We start from the raw sequence: 18,815 nt of genomic DNA on the forward strand, positions 1-18,815 counted from the left end.
CAGCGTGACATGCAATCTCTCAGTGGCTTTGGTTTTGACTGCGATCCAACATTTCTAAAATGTTTCCTCAGCTATTTTTTTCTCTTTGCATATTCATTGTTATTCCAGTGTTTCTCAGGTACCTTTTTAAATGGTTCCCAGCGGTATTCTCAGTGTTTTCCCTTATCCTGCCTTTTCCCCTGTGGTTTCCCCTCACTAACCTCAGCTGACACACACCGTTATGCTGTCCTGGCAGAGCGGATATGTCGGACACACAGGTCAAGTAAATACAGAGTGGGAACCTGAAGCTAATTCAGGCTTGACTTGTGTCTGTCGTTCCTAAACTTTCACCTAATCACGCTCCCAAAGGGAACCCTGCTCTCTGACCTTCTGTTGCTCATGACTTACACTTCCTCCAGGACCTTTACCAGACTGGGCACCCTCTGATTTGCCTTTTGTAAAGATCAGGTTCCGTCCTCTGGGAATTGATGTAACTTTTCATTGTAAGCGCGAAAGTGAAAGCTGGGGGAAACGGAAAGATCAGAGGGAGCTCATAATGTACGTTAGATTTACGATGAAACAAGTGAAACATAACTAATGCAGCGTTATGTTCTCAAATTAAGCTTTGTGCAGGTCATTGGAGCTGTTTCCCCTGAAGGAGTAGTGAATTACTCTAGTTCTGTCGACTTAATAGACCCCTTACTGCTAAAACTCACATATAATACACACCATCACCCCCTCATGCTGTCCCCTTTCAGATAGAATCGGTTAACTCAGCATCTGGTGCAGCTGCTTCTCGTGTGTGTGTATATGTGTGTGTGTGTGTATATATGTGTGTGTGTGTGTGTGTGTGTGTGTTAACATGTGGAGCAGGTTAGAGTGGTTGGCCTTCTTGTACGTGTGAGGTTAATAGCTAACCTGTCACCCTTTGCACTGAAAGACCCTCCCACCTCCTCCTCCTCCTTACCTTCCCATCTCTGAGATCTACAGTGCTGACCTCTTGCTTGTTTAACTCCCTCCTCCATCTTCCTCCACGTCCCTCCCTCTCCTCTTCTTCCTCCCTCCAGCCACGATGACGCCTCGTATATCAGCTTTTATGGATTCCTCTCTCTTTGGCCTTTCTCTGCTTGTAAAGATGTATCATCTGCTCTCCTCCTATCGGTCTTCTGTCATCGTTTTCTTTTCCCCCCCTCCTGTGTCTAACTTTTATATTCTTGCTCAGCTCTGAGTCGTGCCAAAGCAATTACGGTTGAAACGGGAGGGAAATGTGTCATTAATTGTTGTGAGTTAATGTAATCTCTTTGTGTCTCCAGGAAGTATGAGTGGTTAGAGCCCTATTTCCCCTGACTTTGTCACTTGTTTGCATCAAAGTCAACCTTATTGTCAATCTTCCAGTTTGTGTGTACAGACAGAGAGATCGGAATACCGTTTCCAACTATCCCGAATACAAAAATACAAATATGTGTATCCTATATATATATATATATACACACAATCAAAAGACACATTTATACATATGCACACATTAAGATTAAAAACACAACAATCAATACAAAATATATATACAAATATGTATATGTATATGTATATGTATATGTATTAGGGATGCCAGAAACTGACCATGATCAAAATCGAAAATCGGACAGCCCTGGCAAATATTAATCGTGCGGGAGAAAAAAATATATATATTTTCACAGAGCTTGCATTTGACTTCATTTGCACTTGTCAGTTCGAAGTGACTGTCCAGAACTCTTCTGTGGACGTACCGCTCTGTTCATCTTTAGTTGTGTTCTCACTGTTCTGTCGCCAATAAATCAATCGCACGTGTGACGGAGAGGGAGGGGGAGGGGGCGTCGGTGTGTAGCAGTCTGCACTCTGCGCTGCTGGCTTCCTCCAAGTTTACAGTAAAGCAAACTGGTGGTGTGATCAATGGTCATTTACAATTATTAATACTATTACTATTATTAGCATTAGTCTATATTTTGGTTGAAACCAAACCAGGAAAAAAAAAAAAACATAAATATTAATAAAAAAATATATAAATAAAATCGAATTTTAAAAATAATCTTCGATTATGGAGACTGTAACAAATAATCGAATAATCGCTGGCATCCCTAATATGTATATGTCATGGAAGGATCACATTGAATATCTGTGCAAAAGGACAAAACAAAGAATTTATTTTCTCCGCCGTCTTAGGTCTTTTGGGGCGAGCAGAGAAATTCTTCTGTTCTTTACATCGGTGATCATGTCCATTCTACAGTACTGCAATACTACCTGGTACAAATGTTTGTCAGCAGCTTTAAAATCAAAACTGCTCCACCTGTTAAAAATCTGCTCAAAGATTGTTGGTCCACCCTGTCAGAGACTCAGCCTATCATAACAACCTAGTGAGGCTGTCCAGCAACACCATCTCTGACCCGAACCATGTTCTGAACGTGAATATGAACTGCTACCATCTAATGGGAGATACAGGGTCCCACGATCCAATAAGGTCAGACTGAAGCACTCCTTGGTGCATCAGCCAATCCTCACAGTAAATCCAGAGCTGATCCCAGATCAAATGCACGCTAAAGGCTCTTTGAAAATGATTTCTCTCAGTGATTGTGCTGTTATGTTAAATGTTTGTGTTTCATGTATTTGTGTCTGGATATTTGTCTGTTGATGTTGGACATGGAGCTGCTGTGACGCAAGTAATATCGTATTGTATCGTATCAGGGTCGAGCTAATTCAGGTGTGTAGATAACTAAAGGTCTAACCCTTCCTCTTTCTTCCCTCATCTTCCTCCTCTAGGTGCACAGCAACAACCGCCACACTCAGGGCGTGCGAGTCTTCAGCAAAGTGGAGTGTCTCTTCAAGCCGAGCATCCTGCAGCCGTGGTCTGCGGCCCTCACGCTGCCCGTGCCCCTGGAGGATCTGAAGGACCCCTCCTCTCGACCCATCACCCTCCCGCTGGGCGGCCGGCCCGCTCAGATCCTCCTCTGCAAATTCTACTTCGCTGATCGATGGCTGCTCATCAGCGAGATATCCTTCCTCTCTGGTAAGAAACACGATGAAGTGATCAGTTTGTTTCAACCCCCTTACCTTTGGTGTTGCTGGTCAAATTTGAACGGTCTGTCTTAACTGCTCTTACATTAACACACAACACTCGTTTTGGGGTTTTGTACTTTGTAATTGATGAACATAATCTAGGGTTACACATTCATTTCCTATGGAGATATTTTTTGATCGGGAACACCATACTCTAGGTCACATGTGTCAAACTCAAGGCCCGGGGGCCAAATCAGGCCCTTGGTGGATCTAATTTCGGCCCGCAGGATAATTTGTAATTACTATTAGATCTGGCCCGCCGGTATATTGCACGCACACCTTCACTCAATCCTGAGGGTCTCCTCAGCTCAGAGCCTGACCCCAAACATTGATGACCTTGCACCCAAGATGAGATGCCAAGTATCTGGCTTGAACTAGCATCACAGAGCAGCACACTGAGTTTACATGGATGTTTCCTTCTGCACTTTTTTACTTGTGACAACAGGGCATGTTTGGTTTGTTCTTTGAGGGGAATTGTTTTGTTGAAGCTGTTGTTGGCCTGTGGAAAAATGTAATCATAAGTGTTGTTTTTATAGGCAATAATTTAAGCTTTGTTAGTTCCAGGTTTAATATGTGCAATAAGTTAATTTCAATAAGTTTTGCTATAAACATTGAACCAGTCCGGCCATCGACTAGTACTGATTCTTAAATGTTGGCCCACTGTGTATTTGAGTTTGACACCCCTGCTCTAGGTGTTACAAAGTTGACTAAACCACTCAAAACTCAATGAAAGTGGTGATCAGCATTTTATGTTCAAATGCCTAATGTGGAGGATATCATAAGGGTTTGAAACAATCAAATGTAAAATATATTGTTTATGATGTAAATGTGAATGAAGTAAAATGATCAGATTTGACTCAAACACGACAGGAGGTTTAAATGTGAGATTTGCTTTTTTCTGTTGTGTAGATGTTCTTCTTTTTGGAGGTCATGTAGGTACAGTGGTTTCAAATCGAACCAGCAGTCTGTACATGAATGAAATGTTTGTCCTTGCTGTGTGCTTTGAATTGATTTAAGATATGAGAACTTCTTTTAAAGTCAAAGACCTTGCTCAGTACTGGCAGAGATTCAACACAAAACATAATTTAGTTGTTCTCTACAAAAAAACATTTAATTTGCCTACCGTGAACTGTTGCATTTATTTTTATTAAAACACTCCTAATAAATGTAAAGTTAATCAGAATCAGAAAGTGTAAAAATGCCTGTTGTCTTATCTCCCCTATCCCCCTGTTTACGGACTGAAACAGAGAGGCAGCAAACACAAAGGGGAGTTTGGGTATCTCCTGGCAGAGATTGAGTCCTCTATCTGATTGGGAGTCAGGCAGAGGGATCCTCTGCTCCTCCAAATTAGATTGCGAAGACTAATTAAACTGTCCTCTCCACTCACAAACTCAGTCAGTCAGTTTAGCGTGACAAGAATCCACAAAGTGCTCACCGCCCTCAGGTAGCCGAAATCAATTCACCCAGCAGCGGCCTGGCATGTCTCTGGACTCGAGTCAGACAAGAACTGTGGCTCCAGAAAGAAATGGACACATAGTGCTCCTATAAACATATGAGCAACTTAAAAAATACTATGAGATGTTCCAAGTGTCAAACTTTTCTTTAGAGACCCTTGAGTTTATCTTTCATTGGAGCACTGTGCTAAATCAATTTGTTACACCTTTCTGTTCCTGTCTGGTATTGGTATTTATTGTCTGGGTGATGATTTTTAATATCTTTCAAGGTAAAGTTAGCATTACGATGTTTAGCAGCAACTCACAATCAAGCAGGCAGGTGTTGCGTTTAACCCGAGATGCCCGAGTGACTGGACCCTACTCTCTTCCATAAGGGGGTCAAAAAGGACCCGTATTAGAATAATATGTGTTTTTATGCCATTTTTGTCATTTTGGTTAAGAAAAATCTCTTGTATAATATTTAGTATTATATTTTGGTTCACACTAGAAATATTTAATATTTAATTTTTCACTATTTATAATTTGACATTTTTTTTGACATTTTGAAAAAAAACGTTTTGAACATATTGATGCAAAGATCTCCGCTATTCTGAGACCCTCACAGTATTCCAGTCCCTTTTCAAAACTCATCTCTTCTCCTCTTGTCTACTCATAGCCCACCCCCCATCAATCCATGCCGGTTGATCAAGTTTGATAGTCCTATACCCCCCACCCTAACCTTCCCTTATATTGTAAAGCGATTTTGAGTCCTTGAAAAGCCCTATACAAATATAATTTATTATTATTATTATACTGACAGGTATCAGATCTGGCTGTGTAAAATAATCTTCCTGAGAGGTGTCACTTGTGATGTCGTCTGTGTGTTCCACAGTGAATGTATTCCTGACAGCAACAGGTGATAAGAATCAAAGGTTCCCAGAGGATCCCATAGAAAATGCATGTGGGTCATTTTAGACCCACTTATGGAAGCTTGGGGTAGTAATACAAAAACTACAATTTCTTAAAATGTATAACATTTACATTTAAAATTTGAATGGCATGATATCCAAAACATGTTTTTTGAGGAATAGCTGGAATATGAAATGATCAAAAAATGTAATTATAAAGATACTTCAAGAAAACCACCTCACCGGGTCAAAAAAGACCCACTTATGCATCTAAGGGTTAAACCCACTAAAACACCATATGTTGGTCTTAAAAGAAAACTGTGATAAAAAGTTAGTCAGTTGTTTTCTCTCCTCTGGCCCAAAACAAAGTATATTCACTGGACAGATGGGGAAAGAACTCCAACCTGTGTTACATGCCGTATTCACTTTTGTGACACATAAACAAAACAGAAAACGTAATCAGACTTGAACATGAGACATTAGTGAAAAAGGCACAACCAAATTAAATGTCACTTATTTCACATATCGCAAAACAATGCCATTTCCATAATTAAATGTGTTTATGGAATTTGATCATAAATTGAAACTTCGATAATCCGTTTTTGACAGTTTTCAAAAGACAAGAGTTTCCCCCCCGCTTTGCAAAGAGTTTGCACACGTGCACCTTATGGGCCTGTCTTATTGGATGTCATTTCAGTATAAAGCCTGTGTTTGCCGATATTGTGCATGCCTATTGTCAATCATTCAGATTTGTCAATAAGAACTGCATCAAGTCACAAACAACAGCATGAAAATAATCTGGTGTTTGTCTGGAAACACAACCAGCTGTGACCACAACCACTGTTTCCTAACATCCGGGGACAACAGGACGGTGTGTTGTTCTGTATGAAAACCCATAAAACATGATTGATTTTCATTAAACTGCCTCCCCCTCCCCCTCCCCCGCTTTGCCTCCTTTCCTCCTTTTTCCAGAGCCGTTTGACAAGGATGTCACAGAGACGGATTCATTTCCTCCGATTCTTCCCAAGACTCCTTCCACCAGCTCCTCTGCTCCTCCTGTGAACCTCACCTCCTCCTCTCCCACGTCCAACTCCTCCAACTCCACCTCTGATGCATCTGGTGAGTCCTGCTTCTGCTCCACCCCATCGTCCTTCTCTTCACCCCCCCCCCCCCCCCCCCCATCTTCTTGTATTTACTCTCTCTCGTTCCACCAACCCTTCTCTCTCAGTTGTCTCCCTTTTCATCACCCCCCCCCCTGCTTCTCTAATTCTCCTGATCCCCCCCCCTCATCACCTCCACTCTCGGTGCCCGTCACTTTCTCAGCAGTAGTGACGAGTGTGAGCATGTCGGCAGTGTATCTAAGCCTTGAGTCTAAAGCAGAGCCAAAGGCAGGCGGTGCCAAAGGAGACGTGTTGGACGAGCTTCCCTCTTTATCACCAGCTCTGAAATCCTTTGGCCCGGAGCCAGACATTTGCTGAACCTTATTCAACACCGGATGCTTATCTTAAAAAGTTCATTTAACTTAAAGGGCAGGAGGAATCTGGTCTTAAAGTAAAGGTCACAAATTTGATTCCGGTTTTTTATACCTCAGTCTGACTGCTTAAAAGTTGGCATACACTTTTTTAATTTACATAACGAAATGAGCCAGAATCCTGCTATCTCCTCATCACTTTCTTCTGAGTCTTCACTTCTTCTCTTCTCACACATTCCTCCTTTGTCCATCCCTCGCTCCTCCAGAACCCCTTCCCACCAACTCCTTCATGACGAACACCACCGGTAACTGGACGCTGTCAGGTGAGAGAGCATAAAAAAAATCTGACAAAGACAGATGAACCCAGCTCCATCGCTCTGGCCCTCCTCCAGCATCCTAAACTGTCCCACAGAGTATGAAGTTTAGGAGGAGGGGCTCCAGGCTTTGGCGCTCCGCTCTGTCCCGTGGGTTTGAAGATATACAGCTGTAGGAAAAACACTAACAGAACTATAGTACATTATATGTATGTACAATAACAACTTGGCTTCCTGTGGTCTCTCAAAATGCATGTTGTTTTTCGGGGGAACTGGCTCTGTTGTTCATAGCTAAACAATGACATGGTTTCCTCTGGCGTGTCTGCTGCTTTGTCCTTGTGACTGGCTTTGGTTGAGCGGCTTTGTTTGGATTTGTTTATTACCCGCATGGTGTTGAACTGACAAAAGAGACGGGGAGAAAGCGGTTGTTTCCTGTTGTGGTGTGTGTACATGGTTGGCTTGTAAGTGTGTGCTTGCAGGTGTATATTTGTGTATACACATGAAGCGTTTTATATGGCATGTGGTTTTTTTTAACTGTGCTACTCGTCCCAAACCGTCACTTACTGTTAAAGTGGTTGTGGTTTAGTTCATCCCTCACCCAAACAACATGCCACATTGACCTTTGTGGGAGAAAGAATAACTCGATGACACTGATTAATATTTAACTCTGAAGCCGTTCACATTCTGTTCTCAAAGCAGCATGCAAAGAGAAGGTGTGTGTGTGTGTGTGTGTGTGTGTGTGTGTGTGTGTGTGTGTGTGTGTGTGTGTGTGTGTGTGTGTGTGTGTGTGTGTGTGTGTGTGTGTGTGTGTGTGTGTGTGTGTGTGTGTGTGTGTGTGTGTGTGTGTGTGTGTGTGTGGTGTGTGTGTGTGTGTGTGTGTGTGTGTGTGTGTGTGTGTGGTGTGTGTGTGTGTGTGTGTGTGTGTGTGTGTGGTGTGTGTGTGTGTGTGTGTGTGTGTGTGTGTGTGTGTGTGTTGTGTGTGTGTGTGTGTGTGTGTGTGTTGTGTGTGTGTGTGTGTGTGTGTGTGTGTGTGTGTGTGTGTGTGTGTGTGTGTGTGTGTGTGTGTGTGTGTGTGTGTGTGTGTGTGTGTGTGTGTGTGTGGTTGGAGTCTATCAGGCGGACACAAACAGCTAACATTAATGTCTCTATTTTTGCTCCTCAATATGCAGAATTTGGTGGCAACACTCCCAGGGCGGGACTTCCTGTAGCCAAAGATGACAGCAGTAATACAGCTATTCTGATTGGCTGCCTGGTGGGCATCATCCTCCTGCTATTGGCCGTGATCGCTGTCATTCTGTGGAGGCAGTACTGGAAAAAGATCCTGGGCAAGGTGAGTCTAGAGAGGTCACATGCAAGTGGTGAAAGACAACCACTAACACAACCTGTTTGCTTCCACGGCGGCACAATGGTGTCAGTGCTGCAGAAGGTTTACACATCTCCTGTCGTAGACTAAAAACCCACCTGTTTCCACTGAACCTTGGCTAGTAAAGTCTAAAAAAAGTAAACCTTTTGTAGTATACCAAATGCTCTGGCTTACTTAAAGCTAATGTACACTCAGGATTCCTGCTGCTTCGCTTTGGATAAAAGCTAAAACAATTTAACGACCACTTAGCTTTTTGCAAATTAATGCCAAGTGCCGTTGTAAATATGCAAATGAGTGCATGATCATCACATTTTTAGCAAGTTTTAGAGCTAGTGCTTGCTTCTTTCATTAAAAAGGTGTCGACGAAACAGCACAGGATACACTGCATTTAGATTTCGGCCTTAAGTCAAGACTTCATTCAGTGGCAATTGCGCAGTGAACGTGAGGTTTTACGAAACCAATCTAACCCCCGATGGTGTCGTTCTTCTAAAGCCATTTCATTGTACAGTCAACATTTACTTTATAATTATAAGTTAAAGATAAAACCGTTTCTATTGCCACATTAAGTAGGAGTTGGTATTTAGCTGTAACTGTAATTAGAGATGGGTGGTGCAGAGATAGATCTGTCTAGACCAGGGCTCTCCAACACGTCGATCGCGAGCTACCGGTAGCTCGCGGGCAGCTTTTCAGTAGCTCGCCGCTCGATTATTGATTATAGCGTAGTAAGGTTGCTTATTGATTTTTCGGCCGCGGCTGGACAATAACGTTTTTTTATTTTAGAATTTTTTCTGTCACACGAATATCAAATGGTCGGTGACGCAGAGATCAAGGAACAGACGTGACAGCAGCACAGCGACAACACACACGGAGCAGTCTGCTTTCTCCACCAGCACCAGTCCAGAACTAACAGCAGAATGACCCGCTCTGAATCAGGCCCTGTCGCTGCGCGTCAGAGACACACAGGGAGGGATTTGTGTTTTTTGAAAAACACTCGTTATCGTCATGTCAGGTTTTTGGTGGATTTAATCAAGTCTTGGATTGCAGAGTATGAATGTCCTCTTGCTATTTTCAGTTGATAAATACTTGTGTAAAGTTTGTGAAGGCAGGAGGAAAGCTTCCGCGATCACCGTCTCCTCTCCGTTCCTCCAAACCCCGCCCCCTCCCTGAAAATAATGAGTGACAGGCTGATAGTGACCCGATAGAAACTTTATTATTCACTTAATCACTGATTGAGATATGATGAAGCTAACTTAATCTCATACATTCATGGGATTTATGTAACAGTAAGACAGAGAATGTAAGTGTGCACCCACATGCACTATTTTTGTTTTTATAATGCTATTGTAAATACTCCTGCTGTTTTCAGACTCAAGTCCTGTGTGTGATGCATTCAAGACATTCAGTGTCTTTTTTTTTAACAGAAGACTGTAGCTAGAAGCTGCAGCTAGACTGCAGAAGTATTAGTTTTTTGTTTTTGAGGATGGAACCATTTTCACACACAGATATAGGGAGGCTAGACCTATACAATTAATTTATTATGGTTTATAATTTAATGTCAAGACGAAGAAGAAGAAGAAAAAGATGGCTGAACAACTGTTCAGTGTCAATCCTGTGGAGATCTCCAAAATAATGTTCAGCTTAAGTCTCAGCAAAACTCACAACATTTCTGGAGCCTTGTAGACCCCGAAAACTATAGAACATTCACCAAGCAGCACTGAAAATGTCTGCTTTATTTGGTTCTGTTCTACATACCTTTGTGAAGCAGCTTTTTCTGACATGAATGAAATCTAAATACAGAACAAGACCAACTGATGAACATTTAAATGACTCTATTCTATGACTCCAGCATACACCTCTATGGTGGACTGCATGCAGTGCCATTCATCTCACTAACAAAAGAGTGAAATGCTTGTAAGGTGGTGATTAAGGACACTTATGTGAATGTTCAGTGATGTACTTATTATGTGGGCCATAATAATATGTGAGAAATCTTCGTTTTCTTGGACCTTATTTTTGATAAGCTTTAGGTATTGCAATTTCACATGTGTACAAAAGTATAGCTTAATTCAACTGATGAGGGCTATGTGAATAAATGTAAGCGATGTGATGCAAGTAGCTCTTGGCCACTTTCATTTTTTGAAAGTAGCTCTCAGATGAAGAAAGGTTGGAGACCCCTGGTCTAGACGGTTCTGAGCTCGAACCCGCTGGCAGGCGTTTGAAGTCTTTTCTCACTGTTTTCAAAGTGGGTTTTCCAAGATTCTCCGACTCCTACCCACAGTCCAAAAACAGGCAGGTTAAGTGAGTGATGCCAAGTTGCCCGAAGAAGTGAATGTGAGTGTTGGAGCCATTCATACTTAAATAGGATTATTGTAGTTTGATTATTTTTCTCATGTTTAAGATTTATTATGTACAGTATACCCCATTATTCAGATTCAAGGCTTTATTGTCATTAGCTACAGTGTAGATATGAAAAAACTTAAGTCACAGTTATGCAAGAGAATATTTTGAGATGTGGAAGTAAATACAAACAAACTAGAAATGGTGCAAGAAGAGTTTTGAAGTGGTTATTTACTTCGGTTTAGTATGAAAGTGAATTATGCCCCTTTCACACCAACGCGGTCGGAGCTGGAGCTTGAGAAGCACCGGTTTTTCCTGTTCACACCGCAGCGGAGCCGCTTCTAAGCTCCAGAATCCAGTTCGTTTCAAGCACCAAAAAGTTGTCTGTCTAGAAAGCAAGCACCGCATACGTCACGCTTACGTCGGAGGCGGGGGCAGGGGCATCAGTTTTAATGTTATGCCATAGTAGTTAATGCTGCAAAGCTGGGTATTTTGAGCTTGGCGCATGCAGAGGCTAACAACAGCTAGCTTTAACGCCATCGAATAAGACGTATATTTACCTTCTTTCTCCTACCGAATCGTCGTTGAAGTTGATGATTGTAAAGCACTTTTGAATGTAGCATGGAACGACTGTAAAGTTGGTAGTAAAGTCGTCCGATTTCTTCCATTTCGTTTCGACAGAGCAAAACCAAAACGAGTAGCGCTTCAATACAATCGGTCATTGTTGTTGTTGTCGATGTGAGGGGTTTCCGCGCGGTTTGGCTTTATGAAGCAGGCACGCAAACGGTTACGTCATGACGCAAACGATGACGCAATGACGCAGCACCAGTCGGGCTCTGAGCGGTGTGAACAGAGCGGGAGCTGAACCGAAGAACCGGTTCCGAACCAGAAAAGCTCACGGAGCTAGAACGGGAAAAGCCTTGGTGTGAAAGGGGCATTAGAGTCAGTGTTTTTATTGTAGATTGGACTAAAACTCCACAACAGTGAGTGTGATCAGTTGTCAGCCATGTGATGACCTGGCATAACCTGCCTCATGTCAACTGGGTTCAACTCCAGCCATCCATGACTTTGTAAAGGATAAGTGATTACAGATAATGGATGATTGTAACGAGCAATATTCATCATGCAGTCGTGGTTTCAGTAGATACACTTCTGCAACACAACTGAGATAGTTAACGCCCTGGTTCGCATCATCTAGTTACTTTTCCACAAACATGGTCTTGGTAATCCATAGTCCTTTCTGTCAACAGCTTTCACTTTAATTATTTCCCACAGAATAAATAACCCTAAATGAGAAAATGTTTCTTGTGTGATTAGGTCCCTTTTTTAACCGATTGTGAGTGATTGATGGCAGGCTGAGATGATAACTGCCGCTCTTTTGGCAGACTACCTCTAGATCTCCATCTGGATGTGTTGTGAGAATCTTTCATACATTCACTTCAAATTGTTTAAAGATTAAAGGCTTTTTCCACAGTTTGGTCACCATCTGCTTTAGGGATTTCAATGATGCACTAAAACTCAGCTGCCAGTTTATTAAATACAGGTAGGAACAACTAATGCAGTCTAATACAACAATCCTGCAATAATCCTACATTAATGACGGTTATGTTTTGTTTCACTCATTTAAAAGTAGATGAAAAGGACTCCACCCCTCTGTACATGTTATCCTTCATGAATGAGGGGATTATTGTCAGTCTGGATAAGTTTGAACTCCCTGCACCAAAAAAACACCGGCACCTGGGTGTTTTGATCCTGCTTATTGTATTTACTTCAGAGCGGCAATGACTAGTCAATCAAAAGAAAAATAATCAGTTTTCAGCCTCTTAAACTTGGATATGTCTTGTCTTTTTATGTGTTATATATCATATTAAAGTAAATATATTTTGGTGTAAGACTGACCTAACATGGACATTTATCACTTATATTTGGCATATAATAAACCAGTCGATTAATTGAGAAAATAATCCAGAGATAAATTGTTAATGAAGATCTTAAAAATAACATGAGTATCGTACAAGTTTTTTTGACAAGTTAAAGTAATTTGAATGTGAAAATGTCCAAAGAAATGCTGTTTTCAGCCTCTTAAATTTGGATATGTTTCTTATCTTTTTTATATCATATACAAGGCAATAACTTATGGTGTTAGACAGGGGCGGACCGGGACTAAGAATCAGCCCGGGGCTCTCGACCGGCCCACTTCGGCGGTAGCGGTATTTACTTGTGCTACCAAGGTGGGCCGGCGGTACCACAAGTAAATACCACTAGTAAATTGTCGACGGACGGGGGTGCTAGTGACTTATCCGAACGGCCCACATCGTCCGACCGGCCCACTTCAGTACCAGCCCATCGGGATTCTGGTGTTAGACTGTCATATCAAGACTTAAGAATAACAAACTGGCATGGACATTTTTCACTTATATTTGGCCTATGATAAACCAATCGATTAATCGAGAGTGAAATGGTTAATGAAGATCTTAAAGATAACCTGAGTGTCCCCCCCCCCCCAGGCGCAGGGCAGTCTCGCCGGTGACGAGCTGCGGGTCCACCTGTCGGTGCCCTCGGACAACGTGGTGATCAACAACACACACAGCTACTCCAGCCGCTACCAGCGCATACACACCTTCCCCGACGACCGAGACCACGAGGCGGAGGGAGAATACCAGGAGCCCAGCGCCCTGCTGCGGCCGCGCGACTACAGGGAGAGCACAGGTGAGAGAGGACACATGCATAAGACACGATTAATACGAATAATCAGAATCAGAAAACCTTTATTAGTCCCACAGAGGGGACATTTACATTGTTGCAGCAGGAAAGAGCCAAAGGCAGCTTAATGTTACCTAAGAAGCATGCTTAAAAAAAATATTGAAGATAAAAACAATGTGTAAGCTTTATTTGTATAGCACTTTTCATACACCGGGTGCAGCTCAAAGTGCTTTGGCGACATGGCACACATCACACATTTAAAACAGAAAACAAGAAATTCACTTTTTGCACACATGCAGGTTTAAAGCGTACTGTAATATAACAATTCAAGGGCAAAAGGAGGTTAAAAGGAATGATAACAACTATAAAATATTCTTTTTAAATGTCCTCTATGTAAAATAAAGGAACACACAAGTAAATAATAATGTGCTTTGACAACATGGCACACATCACACATTTAAAACAAAAAACAAGCAATTCACAATTCCCTTCAGAAACACTTGTTATATTCCATGGAATGCTCTTAACATCCCGATAGCAATGAATAAATTAAATGCTTTGACAATAAATACATAACAAATGTCATCTGTGGAAGCCGTGGCGCTGTAAAAAGCACGACCAATCATCTGAGCCGGCCCGGCTAAAATAACTGGATGGCCTACCTGCCTGTCAGCCTTCCATCTGTGCACAAACTTATCTCGTGCCCTCATTGGTCATGTGCGCGTTCGTGTGTGTGTTGGAGGAGGGGCTCTGTGAGGAAGTCTGAAGGAAGGGGCAGATTCTTTTCGGAGGCGTACTTTCAAATTCTAGCGCACTCGAGCTGGTTTCTCCATTCTTACCTACCCTACCTTTAAGTGGATAAATACAATACAATTATATAATAAAACCTATGAAATAAAAAGGTAAATAAAACAATAATTAAAAAAAAGAATTAAAGGTGGGGTAGGTAAGTTTGAGAAACCGGCTCGAGATCGCTAGAATTTGAAAATACACAACCGGAAAAAATCTGCCACTTCCTTACAGAGCCCCTCCTCCAACACACACGAACGCGCACATGACCAATGAGGGCACGAGATAAGTTTGTGCACAGATGGAAGGCTGACAGGCAGGTAGGCCATCCAGTTATTTTAGCCGGGCCGGCTCAGATGATTGGTCGTGCTTTTCACAGCACCACGGCTTCCACAGATGACATTTTTTAATGTATTTATTGTCAAAGCATTTAATATATTCATTGCTATCGGGATGTTAAGAGCATTCCATGGAATATAACAAAAAGTGTTTCTGAAATAAATTACATACCCCACCTTTAAGAAAGGCATTGTATTTAAAACAGAAGCTTTAATATATTATATGATTGAAATGGATAATGAAAAACAGCTAGGAGCTTTTAAAGAACAATTTCAAAGAGGATGTTGCTAATACAACTATAATATAAGTAAAAATAAAACCTAAATACAAAAATGTATTCATAATGTTGATTAAAGGACCAACTCAAAGGGGTTGTTGTTAATAAAAAGCCAATCTAAAAAGCTGTGGTTTAAAAAATGTCCACTGATTATGGAGTACATTATTAAATATGCCTTGGTACGTTAGAGGTTAGCGGTTAAGTCCAAAAAAAATCAAGTTTAGTTAAGTAGCGTGACATAAAACATGCTGGCGTGTAGTAAAACATACCACATGTTATATATATATACCGCTAAATATATGTTGGCAGAGTTGATCTATAGCCGACCACACAGAATTGGCATGGATGCAGAGGAACATGTAAAACAATGAAACTTCCCATATGTACAGAATTAAAATACTTTACAAACATACATGTGGTTTGTGCAGACTGCTCAGTGCTCCTGCATTCACATCCTCCCTTTGTGGATCGTATGAAAAAGCAAACTCTAAAGTATAGGGTGGTAAAATGTGGCATGCACATAAAGAAAACACAGCGGTATTACATTGAATTTCACCACACCAAACAAAAGTAAATCAAACACCCTGCGAGGAAGAGTGCCTCCGAGAAGATGCACAGCGAGAAGCGAGCACAAAAGACCTATTGTTCCGAGGAAAGGGAAGAGAGGGAGGAGTAGAAAGAGAGTAAGACATTCTTTCGCTTGCATTGCACCACAGGAGGTCTGCATGCCGTATTTACGAGGCGCCTTGTGTGAGTTTGGAATAACACAAGTAACACAAACATTATTTCATCCGCTGGTTTTTGTTGAGTTGAGTTGTGATAACTTTTGCCTGTTTTTGCTACGCTCATATGTCCTGTGTGTCAGTGCAACCCCTCCTCTCCTTCCCTTGTAATGTAATGGATATGCTAACAGTGTCATGCTAATGGTTGTCATTGTGTTTGTGTGTCATGTGCATCATTGTACCGTCCATATTTTGGTTCCTGTGTGTACCCCGCCTCGTCCCGTTTGTGTGTGTGTGTGTGTGTATATGTGTGTTTGCTCACCCAGTCCTGCTGTTAAACAACCCAGCCTATCACCTGCTCCTGTCAGATCACAGGAAAGGCTGCACACCTGTCCCCAACACCAGTCAGGCTCAGGAAAAGAGCCTCAATGTGCCCCAGGGTAAGAGACCTCAGACTGGGCTAACTCAGTCAGGAGGGGCCCTCTGCGTCTCCCCCTCCTCACCTTCTCACCTTTCTACCTGTCTGTTCAGGGCCGGGGGGGCTTTTAGATCTGCTCTCATTGTCACCGCACAAAGAAATGCTTCTCCGATCTGTTGCATGCGTCTGACCTTCCTCCTGTTACTCACATAGTTAGTCCCTCTCGTTCACTAACGACTCAGAACCACCATGTTTGGTGGGATAGTTTGGCATTTGTGGAATTGTTGGATTTGAACACAGACTGACTCATCTCAAAGCTGTTGGATGGGTAGAAAATATATTGTTTTTAAATAATGCTTAACCTTACTGAGGGTTTATGCTAATGTAAATCGCTTCTTACTAATCTGGGCCACAACCAACAATGTTTACTGATGGGGAATTATTCATAGAGCTTAGTTTGACTTTTAATCATCTCAGCTTTGACCTCTTCTCTCGCTCTTCTTTCCTAGACATGCAAACTTAGGAGAGCTGTTTTATACCGGTATGATAAGGCAGGCCATTTCTTTGTGCTTCAACTACAAGTGTGTCTTAAAATTAGCATAACACTATCTTTCTTCAGACAAAACCAGGACAGTTTGACCCTGCCAGGGACAGGACTTGCAGCTTCTTGTAGTGTAATGTTGATTATGCTCTTTTATGAGTGGTTAAGGGGAAAATAGAGAGAACTTCAGGGTTGGTTTGAGCAGAGGCTGTGTGTCACTACAGTGTCTCAGCTAATGTCTTTATCAAATCAAAGCTCTCCAGGGGCCCTATGAAGTATTCACTATCGGTTACACCCTAAAAACAATTATGAAATCACATGTGAGCAAAATAGTTGATATTTAATACGTGAATAAAGGTGCATTTGCTCATTGCTTACTGCGAGGTTGGGCCCAGAGCGTTGTGGTAGAAAATAAGCTAGTCATGTTTTGTTCCTCTTGCTACCTCACTGATAGCTTGCGCCGCTACATACAACTGTAAACAAACACAACGACAGCACAGAGACGTTTTAACGCAGGCTGTGTAATATGACGTCAACTTAGGTAGTCGTGTAGCATCACTTTTGACAAGTTTACAAGTTATTTTTCCGATTTTGTCGGTCATTCGCGTGAAATTTACGAATTCAAAAACAAATTTTACTTATTTCTCCGACACCAAATGAATGCAGAATAGGTGCAGCAAATATAAGATCCCATACACCTGTTGTGTTATTGTCTCTAATTATGTTAAATGTTTAAAAAAAAATGGTCCACACTGTTCATGTTAAGGATACTTACACAGTTTAAACTTCGCAGCAGTTACATAAAAATGCAGTCTTCCTGATCGTGGCAGTTTGAGCATTGAGTTGGTTTTTTATCATGGTCTGCATTATCATTTTAACAAAGGTGTCACATCTTAGGATTCAGCCCACTCGCTACAAGACCCTGACTTATTTCATTCAGGGCCTCGTGCAAGGTGAACTTTTTTTTAATGGTAACTTTTTAAAACCTTTGTTAGATTCAAACTTCAAATTTGTTCTGCAAATACAGCAGAGGATCTCATTTAGTTTGAAAGTCAATAGATGGACCGAATACAATGTCCCAGAAAGATTTATTCAAAGAAAAGTCCTACTCATCCATCACAAGATGTTCAGGTGTGTGGATTTGGAGAACGGTTAAATAATTCAACAGATGTCAAGGAAATAAGCAGCAGCGATAACAGTCAAATGGGTACGGCAAGGCAGACTGAGCATATTTCTTGTGGTTAAAAACTCTGATGAAAGACGGCAGATACTTTTGTCTTGGTTGTTTTGAGATTATTTTATCCATTTCTGTAGCTCCTAGCTGTTTTTTATTATCCATTTCAATCATATAATATATTAAACTTCTGTTTTCGGCACAGAACCTTTTTGAAGTATTGTTTTTTTTAAATACAATGCCTTTTTCTGTTATTGTTTAATGAAATCCCCTCCAAAAATCCAAACTATCCCTTAATAACAAGCTGTCTGAACATTTGATAGCATGTGATTCTCTCGGTCAGACCGTCTCACAGCAAAACAAAGCTGCTCTTAATCACACAGTCCTTCTAATGTCTGCATTTCCTCCTCCCTGTCTGTCTCTCCCTCCTCCCTGCAGCCTGTGGTTCGGACATGGACATGGAGAAGGGTTTCCCCCCCGACTCAAGAGGAGCCTCCTCCCTACCCTGGCTCTCCTCCCTACCCCTCCCTGTCTCCCCCCGTGTCTCCCCCACTGCCTCCCAGCGTGCCTCACTACGCCGAGGCGGACATCGTGAGCCTGCAGGGCGTCAGCGGCAACAACACGTACGCCGTGCCCGCGCTGACCTCCTGCAGCCCGGGGGCCGACGGCGCCCCGCTGCCCGAGCTGCCCCGCCACTTCCTCGTCTTCAAGGAGAAGCTGGGAGAAGGACAGTTCGGAGAGGTAGGGTGTCAGGGAAATACTGAATCTACTCTTCCAATATCAGTAGCACATGATCACAAAGGCCCAACTGTAGCTGTGTACGTAACAGCAGTGGCGGTTCTAGACCAATTTTACTGGGGCCACAGGCTGGGGCCAGTGATTTCATGAGAGGGGCACAATAAAAGTGCGTTAAAATGACAAAGACAGTATAAAGTAATTGTGTAAAATAAACACATA

General features: G+C 42.0%; 1 protein-coding gene across 1 annotated transcript in view; it reads left to right on the forward strand.

Annotated features, from left to right (window-relative positions):
• ddr1 (discoidin domain receptor tyrosine kinase 1) overlaps positions 1 to 18,815 on the forward strand; it is a 60,912-nt gene that overhangs the window by 33,615 nt on the left and 8,482 nt on the right. Inside the window, 8 exon segments of the mRNA XM_034123992.1 lie at positions 2,773 to 3,019; positions 6,383 to 6,529; positions 7,148 to 7,204; positions 8,365 to 8,525; positions 13,403 to 13,604; positions 16,052 to 16,165; positions 18,297 to 18,331; positions 18,333 to 18,599. Coding sequence (XP_033979883.1) covers positions 2,773 to 3,019; positions 6,383 to 6,529; positions 7,148 to 7,204; positions 8,365 to 8,525; positions 13,403 to 13,604; positions 16,052 to 16,165; positions 18,297 to 18,331; positions 18,333 to 18,599 — 1,230 coding nt within the window.

Source organism: Trematomus bernacchii, unplaced genomic scaffold (assembly GCF_902827165.1).
Source record: "Trematomus bernacchii unplaced genomic scaffold, fTreBer1.1, whole genome shotgun sequence".
In the NCBI taxonomy this organism is placed as follows: Eukaryota; Metazoa; Chordata; class Actinopteri; order Perciformes; family Nototheniidae; genus Trematomus; species Trematomus bernacchii.